Source organism: Ovis canadensis, chromosome 20 (assembly GCF_042477335.2).
Source record: "Ovis canadensis isolate MfBH-ARS-UI-01 breed Bighorn chromosome 20, ARS-UI_OviCan_v2, whole genome shotgun sequence".
NCBI classification, from domain to species: domain Eukaryota; kingdom Metazoa; phylum Chordata; class Mammalia; order Artiodactyla; family Bovidae; genus Ovis; species Ovis canadensis.
In genome coordinates this window covers 24,472,336-24,499,770 of record NC_091264.1, presented here as the reverse complement: position 1 = coordinate 24,499,770, position 27,435 = coordinate 24,472,336, and the positions used below count along the sequence as shown (strand labels likewise).

General features: G+C 50.9%; 2 protein-coding genes across 7 annotated transcripts in view; both read right to left on the bottom strand.

The window, feature by feature from the left end:
- Positions 1 to 907: 907 nt before the first annotated feature.
- DEF6 (DEF6 guanine nucleotide exchange factor) lies at positions 908 to 23,074 on the bottom strand. Its single transcript, XM_069564172.1, has 11 exons — positions 22,389 to 23,074; positions 11,662 to 11,802; positions 10,821 to 11,006; positions 8,922 to 9,158; positions 8,687 to 8,833; positions 4,725 to 4,833; positions 4,238 to 4,536; positions 3,029 to 3,195; positions 2,732 to 2,930; positions 1,698 to 1,788; positions 908 to 1,495 (listed from the first exon to the last, which is right to left on the bottom strand). The coding sequence occupies exons 1-11, from the start codon at positions 22,482 to 22,484 to the stop codon at positions 1,272 to 1,274; spliced, it is 1,896 nt and encodes a 631-aa protein (XP_069420273.1). The 5' UTR covers positions 22,485 to 23,074; the 3' UTR covers positions 908 to 1,271.
- A 1,114-nt stretch (positions 23,075 to 24,188) lies between these two features.
- Positions 24,189 to 27,435, bottom strand: part of ZNF76 (zinc finger protein 76) — a 29,106-nt gene continuing 25,859 nt past the window's right edge. For all 6 annotated transcript variants that reach the window (XM_069564173.1, XM_069564175.1, XM_069564174.1 and 3 more), the window contains 3 exons: positions 26,722 to 26,886; positions 25,592 to 25,705; positions 24,189 to 25,055 (listed from right to left, as the gene is read on the bottom strand). In XM_069564173.1, the coding sequence (XP_069420274.1) occupies positions 24,951 to 25,055; positions 25,592 to 25,705; positions 26,722 to 26,886 (384 nt within the window). In that variant the 3' untranslated portion in view covers positions 24,189 to 24,950. The remainder of the gene's footprint in view (positions 25,056 to 25,591; positions 25,706 to 26,721; positions 26,887 to 27,435) is intronic.

The following is a 27,435-nucleotide window of genomic DNA, read 5'->3' as shown; positions in this document are numbered from 1 at the left end:
CCATGGAATTTTCAAGAATATTGGAGTGGGTTTCCATTTCCTACTCCAGGGGATCTTCCCAACCCAAGGATCAAACAAGTGTCTTTTGTGTCTCCTGCATTGGCAGGCAGGTTCTTTACCACTGTACCACCTGGTGTGCCCTTAAAACTACTATATTACCCTTTTAAATGTGTTAAATAAGACTCAAATCCCATAGTGAATAAACAGACAAACAAGGACCTACAGTATAACACAGGGAACTATATTCAATATCTTAACCTATAATGTGAAAGAATCTGAAATATATATGTCACTTTGCTGTACACCTGAAACTAACACTGTAAATTAACTGCACTTCAATTTCTTTAAATGGTCAAGACAGTAAAAAAAAAAAAAAAAAAAAAAAAAAACCATGAGCAAGCTCTTCTTCAGCAATCAAAAATTTTATTGTCTCCTCTTCTCCTTACACTTGTATTTCCATTCCACTTTCCCATTATGGGAAAGAAGCAAGTCTGAAAGGTTTTAGGCAAGTTATCTGACCTCTCTGAGCCTCAATTTCCCCATATGTTAAAAAAGAGAATAATAGTATCCATCTCTCAGGGTTGCCATGACAAATAACCTGAGAAATTTCCAGACACAGAATATATGCTCAATAAACACTTTCGGGCAATATCAATAGTGGTGCTTTCTCATGTGCCACTTAATCCTCAGAACAACCCTAAAAGGGAAGCCCTATTATTTTCCCTGTTTTATCACCATGGGAACTGAAGCACAGGGAAGTGAAGAAACTTGGCCAGTCACCTAGTTGGTAAGTGGCGGAGTGCACTTTCCTAGCCACTGCATTATACCGTATTCTTCCTGGGATCTGTAACTGGACTTAAGAAGAGAGAAAATGGTAGGAGAAATAGACAAGAAACCTGCTGCATAATTTATTCCAACAGCAGTTTTTATTCAGAAGTGTGCCTCCAAACTTGGTGGCAGTCTGGGGACAGGTAGTCCCTGGCTTGCTTGTTGACTCTCTTTCCCAGCCCAGGGCATAGGGCCCTTGGAGTTAAGGCACAGGGTCAAGTTCTCAAGGATCAACATCCCTGACAGCCTCAGTGGTCTGAGGCCTGGGGCTGGGGTGAAAAAAAAAGAACCAGGTTCCAATCCGGGCTGCTTCATGGTCCGAGGGCCTGGGCCCTGGGCACCAGGGCTGCCGCTCCTTCTTCTGCAGAGGCTGGTGTCACCCACAGGCCAGCTGTGGCCAGGTCCTGGTAGGTGTGAGATTGGGGGCAAGAGACTGGCAGAGGTTAGTTTTCCGGTGCCAGGTCCAGTTTATCTTCCTCAGAGGCGGAAGCTGAGCTGGAAGCGTCTTCCTCACCATTGAGGGACTTCTGCTGGTCACTGCTGCTGGGTGAAGGGGTCTTGTTGTCACGGGATCCCCAGCGAGTCAGGCGCTTTAGGGAGGAGTCGCGGCGGGCAAGTAGAGGGGCCTGAAAGCCTGTGAAGGAGCTGCTGGTGGTGGGACGTTTGTCTGGCAGAGAAAAGGCAGGTATGAGGAAGCAACAAGGTGCGCGCAAAGGGGAGAAGTTGAGGGGCTTTACTTCAGCCCTCGGGGAGAGGAGCACCCCCTGACCTGCTGTGCCCTGCTGGCTCTGCAGATGTGGGGGTCTCCCCTCCTCCCTCCCTTGTCCCTCTCCATTCCATGGAAAGCTCCAGGGTCTAACCCTTCTCACCTCCAGGTTTAATAGGATGCATGAGCCGGTTCATCTGGACATTCCAGTGTTTCACGTTGGTACTAGCCTGGCGCAACTTCTGCTGAGCAGCCTGTGGGGGCAGGACCAGTGGAGAATGGTCAGAGCCAACATCCAAGACAGCAAGTCTCAGCCTTTTCACGTTCACAGGCCCCTTAGGATCCGACAAAGGCTATTGATCATCTTCCCAGAAAAACTCATGTATGTTCATAAAGAGCTACGTGTATGAACAAAGTTGCCATCCAATTTCAGGGGACTCAAAGACCCTCAAATAGTCAAAAATAATCATAAGTATAGTTTCCACTTATCAAGCAGCTAAAATGTACTAATATCTTACTTAACTTCCAGAGAAGAAGCTAAGAAGCAAATTCAAAAGAGGTTAAGTGACTTGCCCAGGGACAAACATGGAGCTCCGAACCACTGTGTGGCACCACCTGTCCAGGACCTGATGCAGAAACCTCTGCTCCAGTGTCCATCTAGCCATTAGCAGCGGCTGCGGGCTGGGGAATCATAGAGGAATTTTCTCTTTTTATGATACTTATTTCTGTGTTTGAATTTTTTTACAATGACCATGTATGCCAACAAAGCAAAATCAAATAAGGAACACTAATAAAAATAAAACATCAAAAGTTTGTCTTTATAAAAAAATCTTCTATAAAAATGTGGGTTCCAAAGAGTGGAACCAAAGTGCAGGGATAGCAAAGTAGGGGCTGGAAGAGCAGGAGGAAAACAATTTTGCCCAGATGAGTAACAATGATAAAACCAGCAGTTAATGTTTCTTCAGTGCTTACTGAATATCAAGTAGCACGTGCTATCTTGTTTAATCTTCATAGCAATGCAATTACCAGTCCCTTTTCTCAGATGAGGGACTTGGAGCTCAGAGAGGTTAGGCCATTTGTCAGAGGCCACACAGTCAGGTGATGGTAGGGCCTGAGCGATAGAGCTCCAGGGAAGGTTCCAGAGCCTGTGCCGCGGCTCACCCCGCCACCTGCGACCTGTTCCACCCCAGGCCTCACCTCCACGTCCTCGTCGGCCCTCTGCCGGTTCTGCCGCACCTCCTCCAGCTGCTGCTGGGCCTGCTGCAGAGAGCGGCTCTGCAGGGCCATCTCCTGCTGCAGCTCCTGCTTCTCCTGCTGCGCCCGCTCAATGTAGCGCTCCTGTTCCTCCTTCAGCTGCAGCAGCTGCTTCAGCTTCTCCTCCTCCTCCTCTAGCAGTCTGCGGGGTGTCCACTGTGTCACCTCCAAGGCTGAGGCACCTCACAGGTGCTCGACAGGTGGGAGGGTGGGGGCGTCAGGGAGGGGCCACCTTCCTACCTGGTCTGAGCGAGGCGCACGGCCTCCTCGTCCTGCCGAGCTTTCACCTCCAGCTGCAGGGCCTCCTGGAGCCGCTGCTGCATCTCCTCCAGCTCCTTGATGCGCTGCTGCTGCCGGGCAGCCTCCTCCTTCTTCAGCTCCATCTCAGCCTGCATGGAGGCCCGGGCCTGAATAGGGGACAGGGAGCCAGGTTAGCAGGGGCCCGGCAGAGGAAGGCTGCCGGTATGCTGCCCTTTCCCCAGGGCTTTGTGAGGCCAGCCCAGCTAGTTATCTCTGGATGAGGGTCTGGGGAGTTCCTTCAGGTCAGATTTTCCTGATCTGATCCCCTTCTGAAAACCTGACTAAGTCTGATGAGGATCAGTGAACCACATGGGGGAAAGGGGCTCAAGTCATTCCCTTTTTAGCACCAGCCTTAATAGTTATTATTATACATTGTAATATAATGTTTCATAATTATAATTAGACTAGTGGTAGCAAGGGAATGACTATAATTATAATTGTGAGAGCAATTATAACTCAAAAGTATCTCCTTAGTTGATCCTCCTTTCCACAGCTCTATAAACCAAGTTCTATTGGCATCAACATGTCACAGGTAACTGAGGCACAGAAAGGCCAAGTAACTTACCTGAGATCACAGGATTCCTAAGAGGCAGAGTTGGTATGGAACCCACAGTGTCTCGACTCCAGATCTAGATCTCTTAAATCTTAAATCTAATTGCCTCTACACCTCTAGTCCGTCTCCAGGTTCATCCCGCCTTCCTCCCATCCTACCTTCTCCAGACTGGCCTCGTTATAAATTCAGATCAAGTCAGGTCCCACATAGTCCAGCCTCGGTCCAAATTCATCCCCAGACACAAGGTCTTTAGCAGCTCCTCTGTCAAGGTCCCGCCCGCCAGCCAGGTCTCCCAACCTGGCTTCACTCTACACCTATCTCTCCACTCCATCCTTCCCAATTCGTAGGCTCGGGCCCCGCCCCACACCATCTCTCCTCTCAAGCCATCCTTCTGCCAAGTCCCTTACCCTATAGGCCCTGTCCCCATCCCATACCTATCTCTGTCCCCCGCCAAAATCACTCAAGACAAGCCCCACCTCCACGCTCATCCCTCAGTGCGTGGCTCCGCCCCCAGCCCAGGCCCCGCCCCCCGGCGCTCAGCTCCTGGCGGGGGCCTCAACCCTCGGCCCACCTCCTCCGCCCGGGTGCAGCCATACCTGCTCTGCCTCGCGCAACTGGACCTCAAGCGCCTGCTGGAGCTCCCGGTGCTGGTTGCGGCGCCGCTCCTCCTCCTCCTGCATCAGGCGCTCCGCCTGCCGCTGCGCCTCTTGCAGCAGCTCCAGCTCCTGAAGCTTCCTCTCCTTCTCTTCCTGCAGCTGCTGCAGTCGCAGCATCTCCTCCTCCTTGGCAGCCCGGCGCCTCTCTCGCTGCTCCCGCTGCTCGCGCCGCTTCTGCTTCAGGTCCTTGTGCAGCGACGTCTTCCCCTCGGCCTGAAGCCGGATCGCCGTCTGGATGGCTGCGGAGGGAGCGGGAGGGGCTAGCCGAGGACAGGGGGGCCTCCGGGGGGCCCACCGCCAGAAAGGGGCCTTTGGAGTGGCTCCTATCCAGCCTCCGGCCTCCTGCTGGGCAAAGGGCTCTCACTCTCTTTTCACCGATGAGGCAACTGGGGCCCAGCCAGGTCCACGCCACCCCGCGAGCACTCACCAGCTGTCCACTCCTGGCGCTGGCGCGTGTCGGAGGCGCTCATCTCATAGGTGCGGGAGGCAGTCTTCACACAGAACATGCAACGCTTCCCCTCTCGGTCGGGCAGCACCTGGGAGAAGGCCCAGACAGGCTGGCTTCACTGGGGTCAAGGGCCACACCTGCCCCAGGGGGGCTCCAGCTCCAGCCCCTACCCCCTTGGCTGACCATCATCTCCTCCTGACACCCCTTCCACCCACTCTGCCAGGAGTCTGCAGGCGGGGTTTGGAGGTTAGTGTCCCCACAACTCTTATAGCCTTTGCGCATTGAAGATGGGACAGCTCTCCTATTACTATCTCTCTGTGGGGCCTACACACAGCGACAACTCAGTGTTTATCCAGATCAGGGCTCAACATCTCTCATGACAGGGCCCTCACTAATGAGACCTTTCATTTCCGCAGAAGCCTGCCTGCTGAGAAAGTTCTCCATTCATTCATTCCACAGATATTCTGTATTGTCTACAGGCCACTCATTGCTCTGGGCATATGGGATACTACTAAGATGTGCCTAACAGACCAAATCCCTGCCTTGCTTAAGCTTACATTCTAGTGGAAAATAATAGCTACCCACTGAGCTTCATGTGTTCTAGAGTCTGTATCAGGCATAGATTATTAGCTCCATCTTACACAGAAAGAAACTAAGTCTCTAAGAGGTCCAGGAACATGCCTGATTCACACTGCATGTTAGTGGTGGAGCTGGATTTCTGCCTAGATCTGTGCTCTTTGCACAATGATAGTTGTTTCCTTACATGACAAAGATGGACACAGCCTAGAATGGCTACAATAATGTTTTTCATGTAAAATAACAAGTGTTAGTGAGAAATTGGAGCTTTCATTTACTACTGGTGAGAATGTAAGATGGTGCGCCACCATGGAAAAGAGTTTGGCTGCTCCTCAAAAATTAAACATAGAATTACTGTGTGATTCAGCAATTCTACTCCTAGGTATGTGCCTTGAGAAGAGAAAATATATATCCACCCAGAAACTTGTACATGGATATTCATAACAGCATTATGCATAATACCAACATGATGGAAACCACCCAATATCCACCAATGAATGAAGAGATAAACCATATATAGTCCATCCATACAGTGAAATATTATTCAGCCATTAAAAGGAATGAAGTCCTGATTCATGCCAAAACATGCTTGAAAATGTTATACTAAGTGAAAGAAGCCAGACACAAAAGGACAAATGGTGTATGATTCCACTTATATGAGGCTCCTAGAATAGGCAAATTCCTAGAAATGGAAAGCAGAATAGAGGTTACCAGGGACTGGAGGGAAGGGAGAATGAGTTGTTGCTTAATGGGTACAGAGCTGCTATTTAGGATGATAAAAAGAAAAAGCTTTGGGGTGTCCCCACAACTCTTATAGCCTTTGGGATGGTTGAGATAATTGGGATGGTTGGGATAATTGGGATGGTTGGGATAATTGGGATGGTTACATGTGAATGTACTTAATACTACTGAATTGTAATACTTAAAATGATTAAAATAGCAAATTTCATGTTATATATATATGTGTGTATTTTACTATAGTTTTTAAAATTGTTTCCTTAAGCCTTTAAATAATGGAGAGAATAATAGGAGGAAAAGGGATAGGAAAGGAGAAAGAATAGGGAACTATAGAGTGGCCAGAGTGAAAGCATCAGTCACTCAGTCATGTCTGCCTCTTTGCAACCCACGGACTGTCGCCAACAGGGTCTTCTGTCCATGGGATTCTCTGGGGAAGAATACTGGAGTGAATTGCCATTTCCTTCTCCAGGGGATCTTCCCAACCAGGGATCAAACCTGGGTCTCCTGCAGGCAGCTTCTTTACTGTCTGAGCCACCAGGGAAGTCCTTATCTGGTCTGTTGCCAAAGGGAATGGAATTTGGGTGAAGGAGAAAGACCTTTAAAGAAGACTTTTAGAAAATTTTGCTGGATAGAGTGAGTCGTAAGTTATCGCCTCTGAAATCTTTAGCAAAGGCCACATCATTCACCAGTGACTTTAGTATTGGATTTGATTTGCAGTTTTGTTTTGTTTTTTTTTAAGTGCTGACATAAGCAATCTAAAACAACAACAACAACTGAACAGACATAATGAACCCTAAATAGAGTTACAGTTTCAGAGAAAAAAAACAGATTTGTTTGTCAGAGGGTAAGGGATGTAGAAAGAGGGAAGAAAAAGTTGAGGGGAGATTAAGTGGTACAAACTTCCAGTTGCAAAATGTGAGTCATGGGTATAAAATGAATAGTGTGGGGAATATAGTCAATAATTATGATTACATAGTTATCTTTGTATGGTGACCTATCATAAGTAGAACTATCGTGGAGATCAGTTTGAAATACATAGAAATATTGAATCATTATGCTGTATAACAGGAATTAACATAGTGTTTCAGGTCAATTATACTTCAAAAACAAACAAACATATCCATAGAAAGAGAGATCAGATTTGTGGTTACCGAGAGGTGGGAAGTGGGCTTGTTGAGGGGATAGGGGAGGAGGAATTGGATGAAGGCGGTCAAAAGGTACAAACTTCCAGATATAAAATAAGAAAGTTTACTAGGGATGTAACATGCAACATGGAAAATATAATTAACACTGCTGTAGATTATATTGAAATATGAGGCTTCCCTGGTGGCTCAGTCGTAAAGAATCTGCCTGCTAATGCAGGAGACTCAGGTTCTGTCCCTGGGTTGGGAAGATCCCCTGGAGAAGGAAGTGGCAATCCACTCCAGTATTCTTGCCTGGGAAATCCCATGGACAGAGGAGCCTGGTGGGCTACAGTCCATGGGGCCACAAAAGAGTCAGACGAAACTTGGCGACTGCGTGTATGCTAAGTCGCTTCAGTTGTGTCCCACTCTGTGTGACGCTATGGACTGTAGCCTGACAGTCTCCTCTGTCCATGGGGATTCTCAAGGCAAGAATACTAGAGTGGGTTGCCATGCCCTCCTCCAGAGGATCTTCCCAACCCAGAGACTGAACCTGCATCTCCTGTGGCTCCTGCATTGGGGGGTGAATTCTTTATGGATAAGTCACCAGGGAAGCTTAAACAACAACAAATGTTATACATAGAAGTTGTTGAGAGAGTAAATCCTAAGATTACTCATCACATAAAAATTTTTTTTTTCTATTTAATTTGGTACCTATATGAGGTGACAGATGGTCACTAACCTTACTGTGCTGATCAGTTTATGATATGTGTAAGTCAGATCACTATACTGTAGACCTTACACTTACACGGTGCTGTATGTCAATAATATCTCAATGAAACCGGAAGGAAAAAATAAAACGTGTTACTTTTCTAAAAGAAAAAAAAAGTGCTGACATGGCTGAGAACGGCCTTGAGGCATTCAGGTATACAGTTGACCCTTGAACAGCTCAGGGGTTAGGGGTACCAAACCTCTGCCTGGTCAAAAATCCACTTATAACTTTAAAGTCAGCCTGGTGGCTCAGGCTGTAAAGAATCCACCTGCAATGCAAGAGACCTGGGTTCGATTCTAGGGTTGGGAAAATCCCCTGGAGAAGGGAATGGCTACCCACTCCAGTAATCTTGCCTGGAGAATTCCAGGGACAGAGGAGAGTCTGGTGGGCTACAGTCCATGGGGTCGCAAAGAGTCAGACACAACTGAGTGACTTTCACTTTCAGTATCCCAGTTATTCCATTTGCAGATTCAACCAACTGAGGATGGTGCAGTACTGTTATGTATTTATGGAAAAAAAAAATCCATGTGTAAATAGACCTACCAAGTTCCAACCCATGTTGTTCAGGGGTCAGTTGTATTTGGGTTGCACTCACCTAAGCAGGAATCTTAGGTGGGGAAGTCACTGGGGCTTCCCGCCTTGCCCTCCTCCTGACCCCTTGCCCTCAGGCTACACCAGAGCCCCTCTGGGCCCTACTCCAGTACGTGCTCCACCCCTTCACCTGCCGCCCTCACCTCCACGCAGCACTGCGCATCCAGTGGGATCACACCCCTCTTCTCCTTGCACTCTTCACTTCCGAAATAGCAGAGGCAGCTGGGCTGCAGCTGGAACCAGCGTTCTGCCCAGTTCCTCCGCAGGTGCCCTCGCTTCCACAGGTAGCCCTGCCAGAGCCAGAGCAAAGTCAGAGGCATCCTCGGCCCCGACCCCACCCTCCTCGGGGTCCACCCCTGGTCCCCAGCCAGGCCTGACCTGCTTCAGGACGTCCTGGATGACCTCCTGGTAGACCTCATGGATGGCCATGCTGAGCGTGTCCCGCGCCATGCCTCGCAGACAGCGGCCTGAGTTGAAGAGCTCCAGGAACTGCCAGACGCTGAGCCCCCCGCTGCTCTGGGCTGCCTGGGCCTCCTGAGCCAGCAGCTCCTCCAGCTCCCCCAAGCCCAGCTCCAAGCTCATGCTGCTGAGCACCTTCTTCAGCAGGTATTCCACCTGGAGGGAAGGAGGGAAGGCTTGGTGGCCGCAGTAGGTGGTGTTTCTGGTGTCGACACCAGGGGTCGCTACCGTCAGGCTCCCAGAGCTAGGGCAGAAGTGACCACGGACAGGGGTTGGCAGGATGGAGGGGTGGGTGCGTGTCAGAGGACTAAATGACTAAACGCGGGTGGACTCCTGAGTAGAGATTTGAGAGGGGATCCTGGGGCCCCAGCTTCAATTCAGATATCCTCTCCCCAAGCTCCAGTCCTTCCTGCCTTGAATTAAGGGCATCGTGAGGTGGGAGCTGAGGACTGAGGGCCAGGCAGAGACAGCGAGTCATAGAAAACGTCAGTGGGGGACAAGGGCCCTCTCGTTCAATCTCCTCACTCTGCAGATGACAAAACTGAGGTTCAAGGGAGGGGGAAGTGACTTGTTTTGAATCGCACAGCAAGTTGGTAGCAGCCAGAGCTCAATTCAGATCGACACCCCATGAGTCCCTATTCCAAGCCCCGGGCCCCAGCCCTGGGGATCGTTCCCTTGTCAGAGGGCAAGGGGATGGGAGGTGGGAGCGAGCAGGGCAGGGACAGGAAGCCTGTTGCAGAGGAACAGGAAGTGGTGGTTGGGGTACATCCTGCTGCAGTTAGTTCACACTGCGTGTTGATCACAAAAGCGAGCAGCTTTCTGGCCTCGGAGAGGCCACCTCGCCCTTGCTGGCAGGGGTCTGACAAAGGTACCCGGCCAGCTGTCTGTGTCTGGGAAGACAGACACACTTCTTTCTGCTGCCCCAACAGCTTCTTGGAAAAACTCTCTGCAGGACTTTCACTCTGGGGGCTACTGGGTCTTGGCTGGGAGTGGGGTGGGGGCACCCCCACTCTTCCCACAGACAGAAGCAAGGGCACGAACCTGAGTGCAGTTAGACAGGCCAAGACCTCTCGTAAATACAGCGGACCACCACCCCCCGCCCCCGCCCCATTGTGCCCTACTCAAAAGACCTAGATTCGCCCTGGGATCTTTACCAACACCAGAGGGCAGAAAGGGTCAGGAGAAGGCTGAGTGGACAGGGGAGTGGGGTAGTGGAGGGAGGGGGCAGGCTGGCTGCCAAAGGGGTCACCTGCCCCAGCTTCACTCATGAATTGAGAAGGTAGAAGCTGGGTTCTAGGCTGATGTTCCCAGGATGCCCTCTCTCTGGGGTCTGAGCTGAGTCCGTCCTGGCTCCCCTCTATATTGTAGGAGACAAGAAGAGAAAATCTGGAACCAGGACCAGACTTGGCCGCCCACTTGGGAGTGACTGGAGAGATCTCCCTGGAAGGTCTCTATTCCCCTAAAATAGCACCCTTCTCAGTTTGCCACAGTGCCTGAAATCCTGCCATTTGATTTTAAATGTTTTCGTTTCAAAACGCTCAGTAATGTATCAGGCATTCACACCTCTGTGTAAACAGTTTGCAGAATCATTTTCCTACTGTGAGAGCGAGGAGAGCCTTGAAGGAGGTGTAGTTTTGGACCTCCTGGGAGAAGGCATCATTGCTCTGACATGGGCAGTTCTAAGTGTCTGGAGATGAGCGGGTATGACAGGTGGAGAGATAAAGAAGACAGAGGATGTGGGGAAGTAGAGAGACAATTTGGCCTCCTTCATGGTTTTGTTGAAGCCTGACCCTAAGTGATAAAGTCCCTGGGGCTCACCTCATCAGGAACCATGATCAGAGGGTACTTGTCCTCAGACAGGAAGTTGAAGAGGCACCAGAGTCGGAAGGCATCCTGATTGGAGAGCATGCTGTTCCCGTTGCTATCCACCTGGTAGTTCTTCTTCGCCGTCAGGGTCCAGCACAGCTCGTCAAAGTGCTCCTTAACAAAAGCCCCCTCTTCCACCTGCCACCAGGCCTGCAAGTCAGCTGTGAAGGCTGCCTCGGCCCAGCTCCACCACCCAACTAGGCTCCAGCTGGCTTCTCAGCGTCATCTGTTTCCCTGCTCCCCACCCTGCCATGCTGGGACTCTCAACTGAGTAATCCCTGAGCAATCCCTGAGCTGATGATCAGGGAGCTGTCTGGCCAACCAGCCTGACCCCCAAATCCCCAGCCCTGCCACATGCATCACTTCCCCGCATCCACATCCACCCAAGTTCCTGATCCATAGAGGAGCTCAGTCCCTCAGGCCGGGGAGAAAGAAGGGGAAGCTCAGGAGGAAATGAACAGTCGAGAAGAACTTGAGAAGACAGTGACCGCTAGGAGGATGGAGGGGACAGACTTAGCAGAGAGCTGGAAAGCGCTTGTAAAATGACAGCTGGAAGCTAGGCAGGGAGGGGTAAAGATCGTGGGGAAGGTGGAGGCTAGGATAGAGAGGAGGGAGCTGGAGTGAGTTTAAAGGGGGGCAAAAAGGGGCAAGTGACGGGGATGTAAGGGTGGAGATGGGGGCATGGGTGGACAGAGGGGACAGAGATGGGGTTCATGGAGGGAGGAGTTGGGGTGGCAAGGAATTAGGGTGCTGGCCAGGTTGGGAAGTGGAGAGAGGTGAAAGGGGCCCTCACCTTGTCCAGGATGTACTTGTTGAGGTAGGGCATGTATCCCTGGCTGGACACGGGACCATCGTCATCATCTCGGAAGTGCTCCTCCAGGGCCACGGGGTCATGAGGGATGTGCAAGACGGTGTACAGGTTGTGGGACAGCACCTGAGACAGAGGGGAGCTTACCTTCCTGAGCCCTGGCCGAGCTGGGCCACAGGGCTGCTCCCACCGCCCCTGTCGTCCTCACCCCCATCCTGGCTAAGCCTTCTACACACATTATTTAGCTCAATCATAACTAAAACTTCTCTCTCCCCCTCTCTCTCTTTGTATATATATATACATACATATGCATATATACACATATACACACACAATGAATAAAAAGTCCGTCTAGTCAAAGCTATGGTTTTTCCAGTAGTCACGTATGTATGAGAGAGTGGGACTATAAAGAAAGCTGAGCACCGGAGAATTGATGCTTTTGACCTGAAGTGCTGGAGAAGACTCTTGAGAGTCCCTTGGACTGCAAGGAGATCCAACCAGTCCATCCTAAAGGAAATCAGTCCTGAATATTCATTGGAAGGACTGATGCTGAAACTGAAACTCCATTCTTTGGCCATCTGATGCAAAGAACTGACTCACTGGAAAAGACCCAGATGCTGGGAAAGATTGAAGGCAGGTGGAGAAGGGGACAGAGGATGAGATGGTTGGATGGCATCACCTACTCAATGGACATGAGTTTGAGTAGGCTCCAGGAGTTGGTGATGGACAGAGAGGCCTGGCATGCTGCAGTCCATGGGGTCGCAAAGAGTCAGACACGACTGAGTGACTGAACTGAACTGAACACTTACAATGGAATGTAATTCAGTCATGAAAAACTGAATGAAATCTTGCCATTTGCAACAACATGGATGGACCTTGAGGGCATTATGCCAAGTGAAATAATCGGACAGAGAAAGACAAGTACAGTATGATCTCATTTATATGTGGAATTTTTAAAAAGGGAAAAGAAGAGATTCACAGATACAGAGAGCAGATTGGTGGTTGCAAGAGGTATGCAGTGGTGAGTGAAACGGTTGAAGGTGCTTAAAAGGCACGAACTTCCAGTTTTTAAATACGTCATGGGAACATAATATATAGCATGGTAACTATAATGAGTAATACTGTATGCCATCTGAAAGTAGCTAAGAGAGTAGGTCTTAAAAATTCTCATTGCAAGAAAAACAATTTTTTTAAACCGTGCATGGCAATGAATGTTAACTAGGCTTCTCATGATCATTTCACAACATAGACAAATAAAGAATCATTACATTGTACACCTGAAATTAAAATGTCAATTATACCTCAATAAAAAACAAAAAAGTAAAAACATATGCACTTGCTATGCAATAAGAACTGTGCTCAGTACTTTGCATATATTTCCCTTAACACCCAGAACAACTGTTAACATCTTCATTTGACAGATGAAAAAGACCCCTAAACTCTGAGATATTAAGTAATTCACGCAAAGGCACAGAGCTGGCAGGGCTGGGATTCAAACCCAGGCAGCCATGCCCTTTGGCACTCATTAGGCAGGTGTGTTCCCTTCCTGCAGACGGGAACACAGAGGTTCAAGGGACTCAGTTACTTGCGCAAGCACTCAGTGAACAAGAGCCTGAGATTCCAGTTCAGCTCAGCAGATCCCAGGGCTCAGGGGCAGAAACCTGACATCTACCGTCAGAGACTCGGGGTCAGGCTGAATTGCACCTGGAGTCCAGTGAGCCTGCTCCAGGAAAGGCGTGTTCAGTTCCAACAACTGCCCTTCTAAAGATGGAAGGGAGCTGGAGAGGGAGCCAGGAAGGGGCACAAGAAATGGTCCAGGGGGTGTGGATGACAAGGCTAAAAGGGATGACGGCGGGGTAAATGGGTAGGTTAACAAATCCATCATATTAGCAAAGAGGTTGAAGCTTCAACAAGGAGATCAGGAAAAAAAATAAAACTGTCTTGGTGTAATTCTGTGATAGCACTTATCACAGAAAGTGTGAATGAGGAAAAACTGTCACCTATTCTGTGCCAGCCACTGTATGAGGTGCTTTCTATACCCCAGATCTAATCTCGGTGACCACGATATCCAGACATTAGTGTCCCTGTCTTCCAGATGAAGATGCTCAGGCTTGGAGACGTTAAGAATAAGTGGCAGAGGGACTTCCCTGGGGGTCCAGTGGCTAAGACTAAGACTTCACAGTTCCAGCCTGGGTTCAATCCCTGGTTGGGGAACTAGATCCCACACGCCACAACCAAAATTCAAGATCTCTCCAACCCCATGCCACAACTAGGACTTGGCATGGCCAAATGAAAAATATTTTTAAAAAGTAGGTGGCAGAGCTAAGGTTGGAAACAGGTGTTCCTGACTCTGAAGGCAGCTTCCTTATTAAAATATTGACCTCACCTTCATCCCCCAACTATACAGTAAACTCTGGAGACAACACCTTGTCTTCTTATGCACACCCAAGGTAGTCGATAAATGCTGTATTGAAGGGCTGCTTCACCACCAGCAGTTCAGCTTGGAGGCAGCTCCTCTAAGGCAGGAGCTGGCAACACCTCCCAGCTGGCGTGCCTACTGTCTTGGTTTCCTTGTTCTCTTTTGTGAGAGGAGAGGGACAAGGGTTTGAGACTTCTCTGCAATGTTTTCCTGAGCCTCAGGTTCAACTCAGCAAAGTAGGAAGTTGGGGGGCCCAGTGAGGGGATCAGTATTTCTCTTTTCCCTCACTTCCCCCGCCTGAGCAATTATCTGTGGCCCCCACCCCAACTCTCATTCCCATCATCTTCAAATTATCTCATGTGCCATCTATAGCTTTGCTTTTCTCTTATTCTAAAGGACATCTGGAGTTTCTTCCTGATGAACTCCGCCCTTTTTCCTTATTTTGGTAATGCAGCCTTGACTTTCCTTTGAGAAATACCTCTCCTCCATTTTCAGGGTCTGTGGTATTAGCCGTTTGCACCCCTACCCCATCTGGCTGCATGGCTGGGCACTTTTGAGTCACGGTGTTTGATTTGAGAATGCACATGACCAATTCTAGGCCACTGAGAAGCAGTCCTGGGATTTTTGCTTCCTCTAGTGGAGAAGAGGTATATTCTTTCCATGGGTAAACCTGGAAAGAGTTAAGGTGCTAGAAGACAGACGCAGCTAACATCTTTCCCACCCTGAATATTCATTGGGAGGACTGACGCTGAAGCTGAAGCCCCAAAACTTTGGACATCTGATACGTAGAGCCGACTCACTGGAAAACACCCTGATGCTGGTAAAGATTGAAGGCATGAGGAGAAGGGGGTGGCAGAGAATGAAGTGGTTGGATGGCATCACTGACTCAATGGACAAGAGTTTGAGCAAACTCCGGGATAGTGAAGGACAGGGAAGCCTGGCATGCTGCAGTCCATGGGGCGGCAAAGAATCGGACACCACTGAGCGACTGGACGACAACAACAAGGACAGAGAATACTATCAAGCTATCAAGCCAATAAAGAGAGTCGTCATCTGAGGACCTAGATCCAGCCAAGCCTGAAGCCAATACTATGCTAGGAGTTTCGTTTATGTGAGCCAAGATATAACATCTCCCTTAAGCTATTTTGAGTTTGGTTTCTACCACCTATAATCAGAGAAGACATGATTAACACATCTATGGTCATAGGATACTAATCCACACTCCAAGAGGTGCTGCTGCTAAATGCTTGCACTTAAAATCCAGAGTGACCAACACAAGAGAAATACCCACTTCTGAAGAGACAGGTGTTATTCTAAGTTTCACACACTTCTACCTGCTGTCTCCTGGCCTCTTTTCAAATTACCCATGTCCTTATGTTTCTTCGAGTTTCCTAGAGCACCTCTTTGAGGAAGCTTCCTGCATAGCCCAGCCAAATGCTACACTCCAGTGAAGGGGGGAACATGGAAGGCCAGGGACCTTCACTTTCTAGTTGTGAGGCCTTGAAGAAACTTCTTCACTCCCTGAGCCTCAGTTTCATTGTCAGTAAAATGGGATAACACCCACCATGCAGAGGGCCTGTGAGGGCAGAGTAAGATGATATATAGATAGAGAGCCAGAGCAAATATAAGTTCTCTCCTTGTATAGTAAGTGTGATTTTTTTTTAACCTAACAAATTAACAAAGATGCAAAGGACTGATACTATCAAGCATTGAGGAGATTGTGGAGAAATGGGGATTCAAATGCCCTACTGTCAAGGTGTGAATCAGTAGTCTTTCTGGAGGGCAAGACTCTATTAGATGTAAAATTGGGCATGACCCCAGCATTTTTAATCATCCAACCTACAGATGCTCAAGGGAACAGAGCTAACTGTACAAGAATGCCCACTGAACCATTGTTTAGACTATAAGGCATTGGGAAATGCCTGGCAGTTCAGTGACTGGGGCTCCGACTTTCCTGTGAGTGGTGCACAGGTTTGATTCCTCATCAGAGAACTAAGATCTTACATGCCCTGGCACAATCTGCCACCCCCCCCCCCCAAAAAAAAAAAGAATATATAAGGCATTGGAGACAGCCTGAGCCTCCTTCGAGAGAGGACAGGTATACCACACCATGGACCTGTGTGTGGTTGAAAACTTTTACTTCTACCACATGTATGCTTTCGGGCAAGTGATTTTTAACTTCCCCAAGATTTTAGTCTCCTCTTTGAGGAAAATAAGGGGGCCTGCTCCACGGGCTGTTTTAGAACAAAGTGCTCAGCACAGCACCTCGCACACAGTGCAATAAAAGGTATTGCTTAATAAAGGTTGTGAGCTATTTTTATTATTATGTTTGTGTGAACAGACATGGAAAGATATGTATACTATACTGGCAGGTGGAAAAAAGTACGCTCTAGAATGAAATATCTCTAAAACAATATGCGTGCAAATATTAGGTTGAACCATTTTAAACTGCTATTTGAGTAGGCCAAAACAATCAAATGTCAGCAATTTCATATGGTTCAATCTAACGTGTTTATTTGTACATAGAAAAAAATCTAGAAGACTCAGCAACTGTTAACAACCATCACCCTACCACCCTCCCCAGGGAGGGGAGGGACTTTCACCTTCTTTAACACTATTTTTGTCTTTGAATTTTTTTTTTAACCAGTAAAACATATTTTACTTTTATAACAAATTTCAACCTCTTTAAAAAGCACAATTTTCTGTGCCGGGAGCATATATTGTTTTTATTACAAAAAAATTTAAGCTCTAGTGATAAAAAACAAAGGGTGCCATTAACCACTGTTATTAATGTACCCTGCTATTAAGTTGCTTTGTAATAATGTTCTTTTGCTCTTTCTTGTTTGTGTGAGCTTTTCTGGCTGTTCTACCTTCCTTGAGGGCAGCAAGGACTCTCATCTTAACCTTGACTCCAGAGCTCAGCAGTGCATCCCCTACATGCTCAAGGTTTTTGATTAAACTCCCCTGAAGTCTAACGTAAGTGCTGCAGTGGTTTTCCAAGGTTCTCAGGGTGAAATCTTGGAGTCCTTCCAGAGATTTCACTTTATACCTTCTGTGACCTCATCCCTCTTGCTCCCTTCTGTCCAGCCACTCTGACCCCTTAGACGTTCCCCGGACACGCCAGGCACGCCCTTGTCTCAGGGCCCTGGCACTTGCTATTCCTTTAGCCTGAAACATTCTTTGTCCCAGCCAAGACACGGCTCACCCCCTCTCCACCTTCTTGGGGGCTGCGGGCTTCTCTGACCACCTTATTTAAATCTGAAATCCCACCCCCTCTACTCCCCACACTCCCTATCCTCACTTCTGCTCTATTTTTCCTCCGTGTCACCTATCATGAGTTCTGACTTACTGTGTTTACTCATCTGCCTTCTCTGACTAGAATGGTCAACCCACGGGTGCGGGTTTTTGTCTTTTTTATTTTATTCACTGCTGTACCGCTGGGTCTGGCATAACAGGATACTCAATAAATACCTACTGAATGAACTTCAGCGCTTCAAGAGAAGAAATGGGAAAAACACAAAAGTCAGATGGAAGTGGACTGAATCTACACTAACCTCGCTGGGCTTTAGTTTCCACACCTCTAAAAATGGAGTTCAAGGAGACTTTGCAGGCCTCCTCTCCCGCCCAGGACAGGAGCTGCCCCCCGGCAGCACACAGCTGTCTGAACCGTTCGTCTCCTGGATTCGCTGGCCCACGCTGTCCTCTAAGAACTCTGTCGCTTGTACCTTATGCCAGTGGAATTTGAGGAGCCCCGGGCAGAGGCTCTGACCCTTGTGAGCTCTCAGGACAAAGAGGAATCAAAGGCTCCAGACACTGAGGGTTCAGGGCCTCTCCCTGGAGAAACCAGCTGACCTCAGATTGCCAGGCTTCCTGTGCCCGGCGCGGGGTGGCGGGGAGGGGAGGGAAGGGGCTGGGGGCGGGCAGAGGGCGTGGCCAGAGAAGCGTCCTGCAGGAAAGGAAACGGCGGCGGCGGGAGCGTGCGCAGCAGTCACCTGCCGATTTCAATCACTCCTTAGCCCTGGAGGAGGGGACGTTCCTTATCCTGCTTTTACAGAGGAGGAAACCGATGCTCAGAGAGGTGAACTGTCTTCTTTAGAGTCAAGGTCTGACCCTAAAGCCCTACACTAGGTCTCTATGCTACATGGGCTCAGATTAAGCATCAGAATCACCTGGGGAGCTGGTTGAAACTGAAATCTGCCAGGGCCCGCCCAGACCTACCGACTCAGAGTTTCCAGGGGTGGGGTCCAGGTGTCTGAAGTTTTCACAAGTTGCCATTTGGGCTCCCCCAGAGAGGGCTCTTTTTCTCCCCCACCCACCTAGGCAGCCCCTGACCTCTGGGTTGGCAGCCATTGACCTTTGAGAGGCATCACTTATTCACTGTTTCCTCTGTAGGCTGTGGGGGAGTGGTTCTCCCCTGGGAGCATGTGGGGTATGTGTGTGTGGGGGGCGGTGGTTCTCCCCTGGGGGCATGTGGGGTGTGTTTGGGGGGCAGTGGTTCTCCCCTGGGGGCGTGTGTGTGTGTGTGTGTGTGTATATGTGTTGTGTGCAGCTCAGTCATGTCCGGCTCTTTGTCACCCCATGGACTGTAGCCCACCAGGCTTCTCTGTCTATAGGATTTTCCAGGCAAGAATACTTAGAGTGGGTTGCCATTTCCTTCTCCAGGGGATCTTCCCAACCCAGGGATCGAACTTGCGTCTCTTGAGTCTCCTGCATTGGCAGGCGGGTTCTTTACCACTGGTGCTACCTGGGAAGTTCCCTAAAAACTTAAGTGCAGCGATACAATGGGTGCCAGGCCCATGATCCTGTAGTTCTTAGACTTCAGGAGTAGATGAAGATACAGAGCATCTGGGCATCCTTAAAAGTACCGATCACTAACTGCAAAGAGAATGACTAATTTCCCTCTTTTATATGGCCTGTAGTCTTTAAATGTATCCAGGTGCTGAGTGATTCTTTTAAAATGTATAGATTCTTTTTAAGAGTCACTGAATATATTTTTCTCAACCAGTGGGTACTAAAGCAAAACTACTATCATGAGGGAGGAGCACCAGGAATTTTAAAAGGGGAGACTCTCTGGATTGGCTGTGTGCCTGTTGAGAGCAAGAAGGGGCTGGAGGGATTGGGTATAGGCATCAAAGGAAAGATGGAGGCTCAGAGAAGGAAGCAGAGAGGAGAGGCTGTGTCAGGATCAATTTCACCTACTTGATATATACTTTGTTAAAATTTACTTTCCTAGGCTGGTTGGAGAGCTTGTGATCCCCAGTTCAGCCCTTGGGCTTTATAGCTCAGAGCTGGGCAGTGACTTGCCTAAGGTCATCCTGCTGGGGAACAATATAGGTATTGGCCTGTATGGCTCTGAGTCAAGGGCTCTGTATCACTGAATCATCCTTCCCTCCTTCACACTCTAGACTGAGAAGACCACGACCACAGCAGGCAGAGGTCCGGGCAAAGCTGAAGACCTGTCATCAGATTCCTGAACTGGAGTTGTTATTAACTTCCCTTCACCTAGAGGAGGACATCCCTGGTGGGCTCAGCAGTAGAGAATCTTGCCTGCAATGCAGGATACCTGGGTTTGATCCCTGGGTCAGGAAGGTCCCCTGGAGAAGGCAATGGCAACCCACTCCAGTAATATTGCCTTTAGAATCCCGTGGACAGAGGAGCCTGGCAGGCTGTAGTTCCTAGGGTCGCACTGAGTTGGACACGTCTAAAGCAGCAGCAGCACCTAGGGAAAGGCTGTTGTCCCTCTCCAGAGGAGGTAGAGCCCAAAACTCAGAGGCTGTCAGTGGGCACGACTCCCTCCCTGGGCCCCAGGACTGCCCTGAGTGCCAACTAGAGGCTCAGGATTCTGGGACCCCAGAGACTCAAGGAGGAAAGGCCCCAGTTCACCCTCCCTGCCTTGCCTCTGCTCCTGCTGGTCAAGGGGAAGTGGTAGGCCTCCTAAGATCCTCATTGACACACGCCGCTCTAACCATACACCTAGTCTCAGACCCCTCAGAGAAGACAATCCTGACTCCTTGGGGGTACTTCTCAGAGGATTTGCTGTTCTTCCTCCTCCTCCTGGCCCCATCTGGGCTCTGCCCAGGACGGCTGGTGGCAGCCTTTCTGCCAACATGTTGGAGAGAAGTGGGTGACTGTCCCAGCTTGCTCTGGGCTTGTGCAGGTCCCCCGGCCTCTTCCCAAAAGAGGATGCCAAGGCCAGGGACAGTTTTGATGAGCACAGCCTGACCCCAAGGTCTTTTCCCTTCTTACCCAGTCTTTCCGGGGAGGGAGTGTGCCCTGCTCATCTCTATCTCTCATCTGCTTCTTCCTCTGCCTTCTGACCACTTCTCTATTGCTCTTCTGCCTTTCCGGCATCCCCACCCCCAGAACTATCACTACTTCCTCCCATCCCAGGCTCTAGTATCATGGGCTGGTGGGAGAACTGCCTTCCTCATCTTTCTCTCCTATGACAGGGGCCCTGCGGTTGCTGGTCCACCTGCTGCCTGGCCTGAGACTCCCACTGCTACTTGAGTTCCCAGAATAGACACGTTTTCTGTTGATGGGTTGAAATCTACCACTAATCCTGTGTGACCGCAGAAGCTGCTGGCAGTGGGCTCATTGTGAGCTGTGATGTGGTACAAAGACAGTGGATGGATGGTTCGACTATGCATCCTCCCCATGCAGTCTTCCTTGTAAATACTCAATGGGTGGGGGTGGGGGAACAGGCATCTGCCCAGGTAGAGGCCAAGACAGATGCTCCAACTAAGAGGCTTACTGGCTGGTGGGCTCAGGAAATCTAAATGCAGTACCTTCCATTTGTGAGGGAAAGAGAGACCCTGGAGGTGTCACAGGGACCACAGCTAACGGAGTGGTGGAAAATGGAGACAACAAACTATGGAGGCTGGGATTGTTCCTGGAAGATATTAAAGGGGCAACATGGGAGGCGGATATAGGACATGGAGTTTCTGCAAGGATGGGTTTTGGATGATCTGCTTTTCCTCTGTCTGCCCTGCAGAGCTCACTAGACTACATAACCTGCAATAAGAGGATTTAAGTAGAATGTGAGGAAGAATCTGCCTCTTGGGAGATTCTCTCAGATGATCAAAGGTGGTTGTGGACTCTCCTTCCTGGGAGAGCCAAGAATCATTTACTAGATGCTGACAAGTCTGGCTAAGGGGCCGATTATGGGATAGGACCAGTTTGGGATATCCAAGTTCATCATGTCCAAGTTCAGCAAAGTAGAGGGAGGGGAAACAATGCCTATCCTGTCCCATTCATTTCTCAGGTTTCCAGGCACCTGCTCAGTCATTTAGAATGGAGGTTTCCTTGAGACTATACTCCTCCTTTGCCGGGGGAGGGGAGGGCGGCAGGAGAAGATACAAGAGTCTGTGGCCTAGCCTCATGCCAGGCGCATACCTGGTGCTCAGTAATATTTGTCGAGTGAATGAATGAGCCCCTAAGGCAGACCCCAGAGGGCTGAGGCTTCCCTCATCCTGTCCCCGTGTCCCCCGGCTCCAGTGGCCTGGGGCCTTGCTTCTTGCCCACTGACGAGGGTGAAGGCAGCACTAACCCAGGAGTGCAGGACAGAAGCTTTTTGGTCTCCCAGGAATTATCTAGGACCAAGCAATGAACTTCAGGGCAATCACTGATGGGGCTCTTCCTGGACTCAGATTCTACCCCTTCCCTGCTAGAAGTCTCAAGGCCTAAGGTAAGTTTCCCAACCTGGTGGGCATGAGGGGGTTGGTGAATGGCAGTATGTTGGGGTCTTCAGTCCTTGCCCCTTCCCAGTTCTGTCCCGCCTAGGAGGCAGGGTACAGAGTAGATGCTCTCCTGCCAAGGGCGACTGAGCCCTTGGGGCCACGAGAGGTTCTTAAACCCTCTCTCTCAGCTCCGGGAGGAAGTGACTGACAAGTACTAGCCAACTGTCTCTTCAAAGCCAGGAGGAAGCAGCAGGAGGGAGTAAGGTGCATGCCCAAGCTTGACTCCGGGGAGACGTGTGCTCATCACATGGAATCTGGGATGTAGCTTGGCTCATGGCCCTCAGAACCCCATGATGCCGCCTCTGCTCTCCTGAGAATTTGGGTCGGGGCTCTGGACCATGGCCCTGCACACACCTCACTGGGGCCTCTGGATGGTGGGCAGCAGCCTCTACCGGGCCACGTCACCCCAGTTACCCAGCACCGGCCCCCCACCCTTCCGGGGCCCCTGGCTAGCTGCGGTGCCCCTGGAGGAGCACAGGGTTCATGCCTAGCTCCCAGGAAGCAGGGGCTGCTGAGGCGCATCTGCCAGCCTCCCCTGTGCCCCAGGTGCCCCTCACCTTGAGCTGGGACTTGGAGACCTTGCCGCTCTTCTCCACGTCCAGCGCGGTGAACGCGTACCAGATGGACTTAAGCAGCTCCTTGCGCAGGGCCATGGCTGAGGCGCCCGCCCGGCCCAGGGGCGGCTCTGACACCAAGATCCGGTTTCAGGAAATGCAAACGGCAGCAGAGACCGCAGCAGGGCCCGCGGCACGGACCAAGAGCTCCACCTGCCTGCTCTCGTGGGCTCCCGCGCTGGCAGGACCCAGCCTGTTGCTCAGCGGCCCCGCTCCCTGCTTGGGACTGGGGACCAAGCCCTGGGAAGCTATGGCCCCAGCTCTGTTCAACCTAGTTCCCTGGGCCTGAGGCCCTTTGGGAGCCTCCTCAGCCCCCGAGCCTCCTGGGCCCCCAGAGGCAGCTTGCTGAAGGAAAAGCGAGCCCGTCCTGACTTTGGAGTCAGACAGCAAGGGGCAGGTCCTGTACCGATCCCACACTTACCAGGTGGGAGGCTCTGGATGAACAACGTAACCTCTTCACGCAGCTTCTCATTGGTAAAGCAGGAGAAATGCTCACCTCATAGACTGTAAAAAGGTCTGAGGATGGGTGTAAAGCTGGGTTAGGCTCTGGGTAAAGCATTTCTTTTAAGGCCGTCTAACACTACTGTGGTGGCGGGGCCCTTCCCACCACCACCAATACGAACTTGGAGGAGGAACTGGGCCAGGGTGCCTCTCTAGGTCGGGAGGACTTGGCATGTGATTGGCCGCTTCCTTATCCCCTGGCCTTGGCTCTTAACAAGGCACCCAGAGGACTGCCCCCTCTGAGGCCCAGTGGCTCTGACCCAGAGACTCTGAAGCTCATGGGATGAGCCCCGTGGTGGGGCCCAGCTTCCAGGGCGCTGGGAGCAGGAGGGTGGGGACCCAGGACCCTCCACATCAGTGCTTCTGTTTCTTTAGACTCAGTACCTGTGAGGGCTGGTGCATACTCCTGCCACCAACAGTGGCCTTGGATGTTGAAGGTAACTGAAGCACCCCTACTCGGGGGCATACCCCAGCACCTGTCCTTCCAAGGAGCAAGTGCAAAGGAGAGTTTGCTAGGCATCTCCTAGGATGCCTGTGTTGGAGAGGGGGGCACATCCGTGACAGTGGAGGAGAGGAAAAGAGACACCTCCACCTGCAATGCCTGTGATGCTCCCAAGCAGGAGGGGTCAAAGCCACGCGTTCTCTCCATCACCTGCCTTTCCTGCATTCCACTGTTCCCGCCAGGGCTGGTCTGGTCCTACCGCATACTTTTCAGGAGACTCCAGCTGTGTCTTCGGACTCCCACAGCATGGTCCCAGACACCTAGGTGGGTACCCCCAGAGCTGGGTATCGAAGCTGGCACTTCAGCACCAGGGCAGCAGAGCCATCAGAGATTTTGGGTGCCTTGGCAAGGGTACCCCCAGTCGGTGGGGCTTTGCTCACTTGGAGCAGTGGACTGTGTGCTATGTGTAGAGAAGTGGTTGGGTCTGGAGGGGCTGTGATGACGTATCACAAGGCAAAGTAGAAAAAAACAGAGTTCCTCCACCCTACTCATCTTGAGGCTTGAGATCCAACCAGAGCCTGGAAGCAGTGGTCACACTGGCCTTGTTTGGCTGCCTGGAGCCCACCTGCTCAGCTGCAGGCAGGAAGCCACCGGCCACTCCCTGGGGCTTCTCACATTAGGGCTTCCTTCCCCGGCACTCCTGGGAGGGCAGGCCCTACAGTCCGACACTGAGGCTGCGTGAGGTCTGTGCCCTTGGCACCAGGGCCCAAAGCTGAAAGGAGGGAGGAAAGACCCAGGTGGAAACTTGGAACTTTTATTAAATACTCATTCACCCATTTGCCACCACCATCCAGAGCAGGAAAAAAAATTATCAAAATGGAATTAAAAAAAATAAAACAAATTACACCCAATCCCCAGTATGTACAAGGTCATTCCTGGCCTCTCTGCCACAGCTGCAGAGAGGCTGGGGAGCAGCCAGGGTGGGCATGGGGCTGGGCACCTATCTCCAGCCATGGGCCCCTGAGCAACTCTGACGGTGGTGGCAGAAAGTCCCTGCTGCCAAGGGGCCAGACACCTCGACTGGCCTCCGGGGAGGTGTTTATTGCTGGGAGGGGCAGGGCTGGGCCCGCTCTGCCCCTACTGGGCGCAAGAGCTGTCTGACTGCTCCCAGAGTGGGCAATGACCAGTTGGAAGTAGAGGACCAGTCCCAAGAGCAGCCCCAATCGCCACCTGAGAAGGGGGATGGACCGAGGGCAGGATGGTTGTTTTCCAGAGAGGAGAGAGGGTGCTCAGCTGATTCTGGGGGGAGGACACCCCAGTGTAGCCTGCAGATCAAGCTCGTCCTCCTTAGCTCCTGAGGATGATGCACTCCCTGACTCCAGCTGCCTGGCCCTCCTTGGGGGCAGGGCTCCTGTGCCCTTCAAGCCGTTTTCTTGCTGCCTTCTTGCCCCAGAGACCTTTGTGGCCACCTGCACGTCAGCCACAGCCTGGGCCCTTGGAGGCAAGGATGCCTGTGCAGCCCGGCGCCTCCTTCAGTGTGGTGTGGGACGCAGCCCTCGGGCTCAGCAGCCGCTCTCTGACTCTGCGGTCTCCAGGGTCGCCGCCCCCTGCTGCATGGCAGCAGTGGCCACGCTGATAGCCTCCTCTAAGGTCTGCTGCGCCTCCAGCTATGGAGAAGGAAGGAGAGAGTGAGACTCTCCCTCCCAGGGCCCAGTGGTAGGGTATGTGGTCTACTTTCTTGAATGTCCTCCGCCCACCCAGTGTCACACACACCTGAGCACTCGGTAGGGCCCCAGGAAACAGGAAGTTCACTGATAGAACCCTATTAGGCTAGGCATGGTGAGGAGCCATGGAACGGTCCAGGGTCAGACAGAGCAGCTTGCTGATGGAAGGGGAATGGCGGGCTGGAATAATCATCTACTTCAGCCCCCTTATTTTCCAGATGAAGGAACAGGGACACGAAGAAATGAAGGGTTGAGACTGCAAGGCAGACTGCCATGAAATTTACCGTGAAGGTCAAAAGGGGCTCCCCACCCTGCGTCAGTGAAGGAAGAGGCTGGGCCTGAGACAGGTGTGTGGATGCAGGCAGAAAGGGATCTGTCGTCTGAAATGGGCACCTTCAGGCCCAAATGCTGTCCTCTTCTAGCCCTCCACGGAGTTCCCTGCCCTTCGTGCTTCTTTCTGCAGCCACCAGTCTCCTCACCTGCACCGCAATGTGCGTTCCATTGGCTGTGGCCAGCAGTGCCACCTGTTGATGATGAAGGGATGCTACACTTGAGTCCTCAGCCACCACAGTCCCAGAGGTGATGATTGTGACCTGAAATATATATTAAGAATGAGGTTTTCCAACCTACCTACATTCTCCCAATCCCCAATCCAAAAAAATCCCTTCAAGCAAAGTATCTGGGAACAACTCAGAAGGAAATGAATAAAATCACTGAGTCTGATTAATGAGCTAGCTTGGGGCTCAGAGCTAAATGGGGGTTGTGGCAGTGGTGGTTTAATCACTATGTTGTGTCCGACTCGAGACCCCATGCACTATATAACCCACTAGGCTTTTCCTTCCATGGAATTTTCCAGGCAAGAGCACTGGAGTGGGTTACTATTTCCTTCTCCAGGGGATCTTTCTTCCCAACCCAGGAACTGAACCTGGGTTGGCACACCACCCCAGTACTATTGCCTGGAAAATCCCATGGATGAAGGAGCCTGGTAGGCTGCAGTCCATGGGGTCACTAAGAGTCAGACACGACTAAGCGACTTCACTTTCACTTTTTACTCTCATGCATTGGAGAAGGAAATGGCAACCCACTCCAGTGTTCTTGCCTGGAGAATCCCAGGGACAGGGGAGCCTGGTGGGCTGCCATCTGTGGGGTCGCACAGAGTTGGACACGACTGAAGTGACTTAGCAGTAGCAACAGCTCCTGCATTGCAGGCGGATTCTTTTACTGACTGACTACCAGGGAAGCCCTAAGTGGAGGCTGTATGTTTCTTTAACTTACAGTCAACTTAATTTATGAATTTTGAGCCTCAGGACAGAGCTGTAAAAGGCCCCACAGGTAATTTAATACCCTTATTTGAAAATGGACTAAAGCTCATGGAAAAGTAACATGCAACATGCCTATGGCAGCAAGCAAACTGTCTCTTGACTCTCAGAGCAATGTTTGTCAACAAAGAGTTGATGATGACCCAGAGGAGTTGTAGGGAAGACGCTTTATCTGTGGGAATCTTGGTCCTCCTAAGAAGGCTGGACTAATTTAGCCCGCACTGTAAAGCCTGTCCCACAGAAAGGAAGGACAAGAGAGGAAGAACCCCAAGCAAACGGCCTGGTCGTACTGGCTGCGTCTGGGAGCCGTCAGCGCTGACCATGGCGACTGTGTGTGCGCCAGAGGTGGCAAGGTCATCGTCGTGACTGGGGATGGCAAGGGTGGTACTGCTGTGCTGCGTCACCATACTGATGGCGCTCCCCAGGGCCTGCAGGTCTTCTGGGGACAGGCTGACCTGCCAATAGGAAGGAGGAAGATGAGCTAGGAGTGGAGGGGAGGGTTGCCTGAAAGCCCCTAGGCAGATGAACCTGCTCTTTCAGGTTTGCTTATTGGTAGACTAGAGGATTAGCTTCTTGTCACAGGGCAGAGGGATCAGGACAAGCAAGTGAAACAGGCCCTGGTTGCAGAGAGGCTACACAGAACTCTGCTGACCACGTCTGTTCACCACCACTTTGCATCAGGGCTCTGTTCCATGCAGTTCAGGGTCTCTACCCAGCTTCATCCTTGTCATCAACTCTGAAGTCACAGATGCACTTGACAGTGAGCGTGCAGACAGAGGCTGGGTTATGCTGCTGGCACGAAAGCCCAGGCTTCCAGAGGCCACACCATGCTCTGGCCCATACACCAACATGCCTCTCTGAAGGAGGACATCCAGGTGTTTCACTCGGGAAATAGGACCTGTCAGCCTTCAAGGAAAAAGGGAAACTACTAGCTGTGCTCCAGAAGCCCCAGAGACTGAGCTGGACGCACGAGCAGGCGGCCTGTGTTACAGGGAGTTGGGAGC